The 10,098-nt window shown below is 48.2% G+C and overlaps 1 protein-coding gene across 1 annotated transcript; it reads right to left on the bottom strand.

The window, feature by feature from the left end:
* Positions 1-6,077: 6,077 nt before the first annotated feature.
* Positions 6,078-9,145, bottom strand: LOC119149160 (apovitellenin-1). Its single transcript, XM_037390142.1, has 4 exons — positions 9,133-9,145; positions 7,576-7,674; positions 7,023-7,182; positions 6,078-6,504 (listed from the first exon to the last, which is right to left on the bottom strand). The coding sequence occupies exons 2-4, from the start codon at positions 7,634-7,636 to the stop codon at positions 6,405-6,407; spliced, it is 321 nt and encodes a 106-aa protein (XP_037246039.1). The 5' UTR covers positions 7,637-7,674; positions 9,133-9,145; the 3' UTR covers positions 6,078-6,404.
* Between the last annotated feature and the right edge of the window lie 953 nt (positions 9,146-10,098).

Genomic DNA, 10,098 nt, shown 5'->3' with positions numbered 1-10,098 from the left:
AAGCAGTGAGCTTAATCCAGTTGTTTTCAAACAAGGAGTTACACATTTTCTCCCGCACCTGCAGCTTTCACCTCTTAAGCCAACTCTGAATAAAGCAGCCTCAAACCCAATACCTGAACCCATTTAACAAGGACACTACAGTAAACCTGGAGACTGGAAGCTGTGAAAACAAAAGATCTGCGCTCTTCACTGACATATATCACGGCTGTACTTGTAAATATTTATTCTGCTGTTAAGATCTTCAGTAACCAGCGCCACTCGGGGTTGATAGCAACTTAAAAACTGTTTCCAGACACGCTACTAGTGCAGCAGTGAGCAGGTTAGCCTGTCTCCCACCAGACGTGGACTGTACCTGACGCTGTGGTGCACATTTGAATGCTGCCTTGTTTATGGCACCGGGAAACTTTAATGAAGCGGTTTTATCACAGCTACTGTCAAGACGGTTAGCTTGCACTTGAGCTGCAGTTTTCTAGTTTGAACAGCAAAACAAGAAATGTTGCTTAAAGCATTTTTTGAGACATGACCTAGTCCCGCATCACCCCCAAACCTAGGCGTAAAGGGGAATTCTGTAATATGGGATCATTTGGTTTGGCACACCCTCACTCCCCCCCCGGGAAAATCAGGGTCTGCAAAGGGCAGTGTAGTCATTACACACCCAAGCGACAGGAAGTCCCACCTCGCCGGTGAACATGCAGGTAAGTGGGCAAACCTATGTGAAAAACCGTCTTTCTACATATTACGGAAACAACATTCAACCCCTCCCTAGCCAACACTCAACCCCAACTCAGCCCATGCCACAACACCCTTCCCTTTCCGCGGCCTCCACAGCTGGACCCTCGCCAGCCGGGATGGAGCCATTTACCCGTCCCAGCCACACCGACCAGTGGGTTATGGCCATAAACAGCTCCTCCTGCCCCCAGCCCCCGCCTCCCGGAGCAGCCCCGCGGAGGACGCAGGGTCCCCCTGCCCCGGCGGGGCTGGCAGGCCCGGCCGCCCGGGTGACCCCGGGCCTCGCAGCAGGGCCCTGCGGCCGGCCCGGCCCCGCGGCCGTGCCCGAGCCCCCGGGGTCGGGCCTGGCGGCGGGGCGGGGGGCAGCTCGGGGTACCGCAGCGTCCCAAACTACCACCCGCCCCCCCCCCCATCAAATACTGAAGTAAATACGTGTGTGTGTGGCGGGGTGCGGTGGCAGCAGCCGCCTCTTCCCGCGCTGCCGCTGCCCGAGCCTACCTGCGCGCACGGGCCGCCGCCCGTACCGCTGCCGCCGCCGCCCGTACCGCTGCCGCCGCCGCCCGTACCGCTGCCGCCCGTACCGCCGGCCCGGTCCCAGCGGGTCGGGATTGCAGCGGGGGCGGCCGGGAGCGAGGTGGGGGATGGCCGGTGGCATCGCGTGCGAAGCCGGTGGCGGCGGCGATGCCGCTCTGAGTCAGGGCTGGCCGCGGCGGTGCGAGACCGCGGGCTGTGAGCGAAAGGGAGACAGATGCTGAGTGATCTCTGCCGACCGACCGCGGGGCGCCTGGCACGCAAGGCTTGCTGTCAGCCGCCCGCGCCTCGCCGGCACGGCGCTAGCCCTCGGCCGGCACCCGCTGGTCCCCTCGCCCGAGGCTTCCCAGAGGGGCTTCTCCCCCACCCCCCCCACCCCCTCGGCGGTGGCCGCTCGCCCCCTCCCTCCGCGCTGCTGCTGGAGAGCGGCTGCCACCTCCCGCGGGGCTGGCCGCTGCCATCCCCCTCGGGACCCTGGGGCCTGCTGCTTTTTGGGGGGGGGCAGGTAGAGATCACGTACACACACACGCACCCGGTTTGTGATTTGGGTGTTTACTTTTAAAATCTGAAAAAGCTGCTTTGTCCAAAGTCTGTGGAAAGCACAGAACCATCTGAGAGACGGCTGTGTCGGCTCTGCCTCACTGCATGTCCACCATCTTGGTCCGCTCCCTCAGGGTGGCAGCCACGCGTCCCTGTGCCAGAGGACAAAAAATAATGTTACCTGTCCATGGAAATACGTGTCTGTGTAGGGGAATTCACCACATGGCTCTTCAAGTGTGACTACCAGCTGTAAATTTCAAGTATTTTACGTGACTTTTTCCAGTCCTCGTCATCTCTGCTTGGAAGGAGAAAACGCCTCGTGTTGGGGTTTCTGCTCATGGAGGGCTTGGGCTGTGTGTGGAGAAGGACAGCCACCACTGCTCACAGCAGCGCACGGCCCGGGGTGTTCGTTAGCATCAGTTTGTGATTTTTCCCAGTGTTAAGTAAGAGGTGAGGGGTGCTAGGAAGTGTGAAAGCCAAATAGTTGTGTGCCGTCACCACTGAGCCACTGAAAATAGTGTAAAGTATTCACCATAATAAATACTTTTTGAGAAAGGGTGTTTTTGCAGAAATCAGGGACATCCATCTCAGAAAAAACAGAAACCTGACATTTCTTAAGATTTAATTTCAATGGACTCAGTTGAACCAGTTACACCACAAGCTTTCCCAAACCTGCTAAGTCAATGATGATTACTCACAAAGAAAGTTTCTGTGACATGATTCTCACTGAAATGAATGCTTCACTTATGAAGTCCCTCCAAGAATCTTGAAGCACTCGGTGAACTTGCACAGACACCACATGGGCAGTGATTTCCATCCCTATTTTACAATGAAATTGCAGATTAAGCTGTTTATTCCTACTGAAAAGTGGGAGTAGATGTTAAATATTTTAACTCTGAGAGTAAAACATATGGCCTCCTCGTTACCTATCCCAAGAATTTGCCCCAGGATACCTTTTGGGATAAAATGCTTTTTTCCTTACCTGATGTCAGCCTCAGTGCTGTCTCAGCTGCTAGTTTGTGCCTTTAAGGAACACACCAAAGGGTGATGCCAGTAACATCAGGGTCAGTTGTGGCAGTGGGAGGTTGCCCTACATTTTAGATTGTACAGCAGATTAACCATCTGGAAGGTTTTCTGTTTACTTCTTTTAAAGCATAAAAGTGCATAGATAACTACACGATCAGGCGATTCAGTATAAACAAATACAGAGATCTATGGGCTGATTTAGTTTTGCCCATATACTAAAATCGGTCAGATATCAAACAGCTAATCAGCATGTGGCTGGCTTGGATTTTTCGGCGGTTACATTGCAGAAGAACAGAAGGGTTATCATTAGTGCATTTAACAAAATATCAAGCATGGAATTCATACCAGATACTGCTCTGCTCCAGCTATGCAGTGATGCAATACAGAAATGCTGCTGGGTTGCATTGATGAAGTCACACAACAAACCTGAAGCGCAACGTGAGCCCCTTATACTTTCCAGACTTTTTCCTAGCCTGTTTGGCAGTGCAGACAAATAGATTGAAATTGCTGAAGCAACTATTGCCAGGACATCAAACTCTTAAGGGCACCTTCAGGATCTTTCATATGACTCATGACTTTCACTCTTTCAGAAGGAAATACTTTTGAAGTGCCAAAAGATCAAGCTCTATCCTGAGAAAACTTGGAATTCTGAATTCTTCGCTGAGGCAAGAGGGGATTTAACCCGCAGGGCTTCTTCTACAAGGGTTATATTGGGGAAAAAAGAGAGAAAGACTGAGCAGACAAATGTGAAACAAGCAGGTAGGAAATCATCTCTGTAGCAGGAAGAGCTGAAGTTCCTGGCTTTTTCATGTGGTAAACGCTCTTACCAGCCCAAATTGTGCTTTTCTAAACCTTCTTCTAAATGCTGGTGCATTTACATAATACGTATTTATGTGCACATTCATGCATGCCCAGGGAAGCACAGACAGTATAAGCAAAACATGCAGCAATAAAGAAATCTGCAAAAAAGCTCCGCAGAAGTGGTGGAGCAACTGGAGATGAAATAACCTGCTGCTCTGTGTGGGGACACTGATTTCTTTCTGATTGTGTATGGTATCAAGGATCTACTGAGATACAGAAGATGCAAAATGAGATTTTTTTTATTCAGACAAATGGTTAAGTGCAAGTTTATATTGATAGCTGATCTGTCTGATAATTACCAAACCAAAACAACAAAATAACCAACCCCGAAACATAAAGAACTAATTTCTTCTGTATTATCAATAGCCTACCAACTTGCTCCAATACGACAGCTACAGCATGTTCAGGTTTGTGCTGAAGCAAACTCTTCTCAGCAGCCAAGATCTTGAAAGATGAAATTCAGACTGGGGCAATAAGAAACTTTTCAGAATTAAGAACTTCTGCCAGTAAGTCTCTCTGATCATTGGGAAGGAAAGTGGACACACATATTTTCAGTATCCAGCACTTCAGGTTGGAGAAAGAGCCTTACTTAGTGAGTTCTTCCCCTACCCCCTATGCTGCCCGAGCAATAGGAGCATTGAAGCCCAACAACGGCAAAGCCTGCTTTCCTGAGGTGGCCAAATACTGTTGTAAAATGTAGAGAAGAGGTTAAAATAAAGGTCTGGAACTGTGTATGTGGGGTCAGGCCACCAGTGCTAGTGGAAGTTGCCACAGAGATACTGGATGAAGTATAGCCTTCATCTGTTAGCCTTTTTTCAGTTATTGGAGTTAAACCCAGTGGGTGGGTGGGTGGGGTGGGGGGTGGGGGGTGTAGCCTTGAAGAAATACATTCAGTTTCTAGCGCAGTTGCTCTTTATTCAGTTTCTATTGCTTCTTCCTTCTCCCTGTCACCCCCCATCTCTCCCTTTGCTCTCTTGCACATTTCCATGGGAAGGGCCAAACACTGACATCTCCCGTTTTCTCCTTGGCTTTCTCTGCTTTTTCTGCTTCCCCTACTCAGTTGCTGGATATCTGACAATCTAGAAATAGTATCAGGGAGCAGCAAGAGCTGGAATGTTCCAGGAGGGCAGACAAATCAGAAGACAGCAGAGACCACAGCACAGATAGTGATGCCCCTGGCCAGGGCACAGTCCCACTGTACCCAAGCAGAGGCGAGGTAGTAACTGTGACAGGATCCTTCAGCTGTACCAGGGAGCCCACTCGGGACAGCAGGAGGCAGAGCTGGAGGCAAGGCTACAGCATAGGTCCACGGTCCACCCAGGAAGCACAACCAAGGATAGAATGAGTCTACTTACTTACTGTAGGTCCAGCACCCATGCAAGAAAACCCACCAGTAAGCCAAAACTGCAGGGAGCAGCTACAGGACTGGGTGCCCAAAGCCCGAGCTTAGCTGTGGCTTCTTGGGCCTGTGGATGAGGAACCCAGGTGAGGGCCATTACTGGTGCTGTCAAGCCCCGAAGAATGTTAAGAGTAATGCTGAAGCAGAACAAAATTTTAGGTTTAAGACCCCAATGAGGGGAAGGCAAATGGAGGTGCACCTTAAAAGACAGTAGCGTTGCTTTGCAGTTATTAGGCAAATCTCCTTTTGCCAGTTGTAGTCATGCTGTCCCTCCTGAGCAGTAGCTTTGCCTATGTACACGACTCCTGGATCTCAGGCTAGCAGGTTTTGGTTTAGCCTCTGCTGCAGTCTCCTGTTGTGATTTCAGAAAAATTGCCTGCTTGTTTCTGCTGGCCTAATGGTAAAGCAGATGGATTTCTTTATCCAGTGTGGACATCTGAGATGAGGAAGTTACACAGGGCTGACAGGGACCTGCCAGGTCTTCGTGGACAATCCTGGGCATAGGTGCCTCTCTCATAAACTGGTCACCCTCCATCCTGAAGATGGTGAGAAATTTTCCCCTCATTTCTCCTTTGGAAAGGCTGAGTAGCCTCACTGTTGGCTGTTGAAACATGCTTTTGCAGTCCTGCTCAGATTGGTGTGAAGTTTAGTTTACTGGCACTTGTTTTCCCAAATGATCTGGAATCTTCAGACACTTGATACAGGTGTACCTGCTTGTTTCTTACCTAACCAAGGAGCATAATCAGAAGGACTTCAATTTCATGGTCTTTCCTGATGTGAAGTTACGGTTGCCATGTTGTGGCTACCTGAAAGATGCTCAGATAGTTCCCCCTCCCCCCAGGAAGAACCTGAGCTTAGTTAAAAGTGCCTGAACACCAGGGTTTGTTAGCACGGCCCACAGCTTCTTGTGAATCACAGCTACATTCTCAGCAGAGTGGGATGCCAAGGTGAATGGGATTTTCTAACAGTCAGTACAAACAGGAAACTTAAGGAAGTGTAACAACCAACATTTTTTTTTATTAGAAGGGCAACGGCCAAGCCATTCAGGAGGAATTAATTTTCGGGATTCGGCTACAGAAGAGCTCTACAATATCATTGCCTTCCCCATGCCCAGCCGCGGGGGTTTTTTTTCAGGGGAGACTTCAGCAGATGCCTTCCATCCCTTGGTCTTTGAAGCTGGGTTCCCTCTAGCGGCATTAAGAGGAGCATCGATTCTGTCTTATTGACTGATCTTGGTCCGTAGTAAGGGCAGGGGGAGAGAGGACACTGCAGGGTGTTACCAGCTCCCATCAGGAAACACTGACTTGTCTCCATCTGGCTAGTAGCCTAGGACTTTTGTGTACCACAGGTTCTTTATTTTTTCCATCAGCTGTTCAGCCAGTATACTGAGTTTAGTTGTTTCTCTGATGAGGAAGTTCCTGCAGGAGACGACAGTGGTAAGACACACAAATACGAGAGGGTGATCTCCATCTGCTGTAATTATCACACTGCCTGTCACTGAGTGCAGAGCTCCTCAACAGTCCTGGAGGGCCTTTCCTCAGAAGACAGCAATAGGCGTGCGTTACGTGTTTGCCATGAAACTGTATCTCTAGGGTCATCATGCATTTCCCTTTGGGAGGAAACTTGTTCCAGTACGGCAGCACCCTTGCAGGGGTGCTGGCCCACCATGTATAAGGAGCAGTAGCTGCTAACCCCATGAGCATTGTGTTCAGAGTGCATTGCTGGGAAGAGCTTTCACTTCCATGTGAAACCATATCGTCCCACCCCACCTTCCAGCACCTCGCTTACATTGTAGTCACATAAGGCTTTGGTTGCTGATTCACTTCCCATTGGGTGTCCCTACGCAGATACTTGATTAATTGTTCTCTCTCCCGCTCCTCCCTCTCCCGTTCCACCCATGGCTATTGCAGCGTTAGCACAGAGGATCTTTCCATACCTGGTCACAACAACTACTGGAGTCTGGGCAGCATCCGCCAAGAACTGACCGACTTTAGGGGACATCTTGTTCACAGTTTCATAGATGTAAGCTGCAATTGCATCGGGGATGACCAACCAGTCACGACGATCTTTCTCAAAGATGGACTTTGAGTGCACTTCTGAAAAAGAGGTGGCAAAAAAACATGAGGCTTCTCCGGTCACTTGTATCTCTGATATCTTCCCCCAGGCAGAGTGGGAAGAAACTTGAAATTCTGAGATTCAAAGCCTCACCCAGATTTTGCTCTAGCAGCATCCAGCAGCTCATCACTCATTTTTGGGCATCTAGGTCATAGGCCTTACATGGCAGAGTATTTTGCACTAGGTACAGACAATTTTCATGCCAGCCTCCTATCAGCTTGTTTCACGCTGCCCAACACTATATATTCGTGGCCTTACAATATTTGGCTTCGCTCCTGCCTTATAGATGGGTTAGACTTCTCTAATACAAGTGAGAACCTGTAGAGGTGAGCCTTGTCTCAGGCAGAAAAGACAGAAAAGCTTTTCAGACTTACCAGGGAGAGTGGTGCCAAGTAGCAGAATCAGAACTATCACCAATGCCCTGGATTGCAGCATGGTTTGCAGTACCAGTTCTGCCTTCTACACCAAGAGACCTGCTGGAATCAGCATACAATGTTTTGTTTGTTTTCAGAGAAATAAAACATGTCCGTTAACCACCAGCAGCAACAAACCTAACCAATAAATGAAAAGAACAGGAAAGATCACGGTGAATTTCCTCTGGAGAAGTGAGGAAAAAGAGTATAAAAATGGAAGTGTCCATTTATTTGTATAATCACTAATATCCACAGTGAATGATAGCTTTCAGAGCTCCAAGAAATATGTGACAGTTAAAGCTACTTTTATACGAGAGCTAAAATTCCTTGTTTCAGCACATGAGTGAACTGCTAAAACTGGCAGAGGTCAGAATAGGTTTTCTCCACACATAAATACAATGGAAAAATGCATACTGTGGGATTTTTTTGTTTGAATTTTTTGTTTGATTTTTTTATGGTAAATTGCTCTAAAGAACATTGTGCTAGTGAGTGCATCACATACATTGATCACCTTAGTGACATGGTGATCTTGAGTATTTTGTCTTACTGTAGTTGAGGAAAGACCCAACTACCCAACTAGGTTCTCTTGTCTTTTCCACAGTGGGATTAATGAAGCAGATAGTAGCCCAGGCAGAACAAGTTCTGAAAAGGGAGTAAGTGCAAACCTTAGCTTCATCCAACTGCCTTTGTCTATTAAAAATGTCAGAATTGGAGGAACTCTGGGAAATGTGGTACTTGGTACATTGAAAAGATGACATTTCATCTAAACAAGCTTTTCAAACACACTGCACTTAAAAAGATGTTTAGAAGTTAAAATTGATTTATGCCCTGAATTAGAGGGCTGCATCACTCAGAGCAACATGAAGAAGATATCGCAATGTTAGGAATTGCAATGGCAAAAAATGCTGCATGTCTATTACATGTGAATGCTTTGCTAAGTCCTGTGCCGGGTAACTACAAGTCAATACTCCTTATCCCACAGTAAGGAAATTTGCATCCATTTTTATTTCTTTCTGTGCACAGGTTACCTCCAAAAGCTACCACTCCATTCAACTAGACATTTGCTGACCAGCAGCAGTTGCTCCGTTACCACTCTACCTTGATTTTTAATCCTAGAGGCAGTTTCTCCCTCTGTAGACAGAAGGTATGAATTTGCTTCCCAAGAGCATAGAGGTGATCTTAGCTGCTTTAGAGCCTGTAGTCTCTGTGGTGAAGGCAGCTGGGAAAAGCTTATGTGTCTTCCAAGACTGAAACTCTACAATCCCTACCATGGACTTGACCCTCCTATGAGTGTCTTATGGAGCATCCATAACTCAGCTTCAGTCCAGGTCACCTCAAGCACTCCCAGCCTCCTCCATTTCAGCAATATTCCTGGCTATGGAGCGTGAGAAGAGCTCACACTTTGGCTTGCAGTAAGACATGGGGCAAAATAGCAGACCACCTCCACTCACTTCTCTGTGTCCTAGATACACCAGTCATGAAGTCCATACCACCCAGAACAGAGAGTTCAGCTCTTACCTGTCCTGCTTTCTCTCTCTTTCTCAGGCTGAAGCTGAGGTAGATGCTCATCTGAGGCAGCGGCATTTATGCAGAGCTAATATAGCGATAGCAAGGGGTCAAAGGTCTGTCTTTGTTTCCCCACTTGCTCTTTTGCAAGCACATCCAGCTCAGTGGGACAGGCAAGAAGCTGTGGAGGACTCTGGACCTGTTATTGAGATTTGGTAATGGAGGGTCAGTCTGACCTGAGCCTAAGAGACGTGGAAGGCAGCTCCTGGGTCACTGAGTCCCCTACCTTTGCAGACAATCATGTCATAGAGGCCCCTTTCATAAGTTGACCGTATTCCACATTAACAACAGCTAGAGCTGGGCTGAGTTTCACTCCCCTTGTTCCTGTGAGAAGGCCTGTGCCATAACCTCACTGCTCTAACAGTTGGAACTAACTTGCAGCTATTATGCCCATTGATATTTTGCCCTCCGTTTCCATCAGATGCATTAACCAAATGGTGCACAAGGGTAAGTGTGCACCCCTCACATTTGTTCTTTTCTCATGCCCAAGTCTTTTTTGCACAGGCTGACAAGATGGGCATACATCTGAGCCAGCTGTCAAAAATTACCCAGGGAAAACATCCAGCTTCGGGTACCCCAGCACAAGAAAGACATGGACCTGTTACAGCAGGTCCAGAGGGCCACGAAAAATGATGAGAGGGCTAGAACACCTCTCCTGTGAAGAGAGGCTGGAGGAATTGGGATTGTTCAGCCTAGAGGGGAGAAGGCTCCAGGGAGACCATATTGCAGCCTTTCAATACTTGATGGGGCTGATGAGGAAGACAAAGACTTTTTTCCCCAAGGCCTGTAGTGACAGGACAAGGGTAAACAGTTTTAAACTGAAAGAGGACAGATTTAGATTGGATATAAGGAAGAATTCTTCACAATGCAGGTGGTGAGACGCTGGAACAGGTTGCCCAGAGAAGTGTGGACACCCTA

This window comes from Falco rusticolus, chromosome 5, assembly GCF_015220075.1.
Source record: "Falco rusticolus isolate bFalRus1 chromosome 5, bFalRus1.pri, whole genome shotgun sequence".
NCBI classification, from domain to species: Eukaryota; Metazoa; Chordata; class Aves; order Falconiformes; family Falconidae; genus Falco; species Falco rusticolus.
This window is presented reverse-complemented; position numbering and strand designations above follow the sequence as displayed.

What these genes read in the sequence shown, in the direction of transcription:
- LOC119149160 (XM_037390142.1), bottom strand. Translation starts at nt 7,636, where the DNA reads ATGCTGCAATCCAGGGCATTGGTGATAGTTCTGATTCTGCTACTTGGC. An exon ending in ACTTGGCACCACTCTCCCTG is followed by an intron (nt 7,183 to 7,575) that starts GTAAGTCTGAAA and finishes CCTCTTTTTCAG; the next exon opens with AAGTGCACTCAAAGTCCATC. An exon ending in CCAGTAGTTGTTGTGACCAG is followed by an intron (nt 6,505 to 7,022) that starts GTATGGAAAGAT and finishes CGTCTCCTGCAG; the next exon opens with GAACTTCCTCATCAGAGAAA.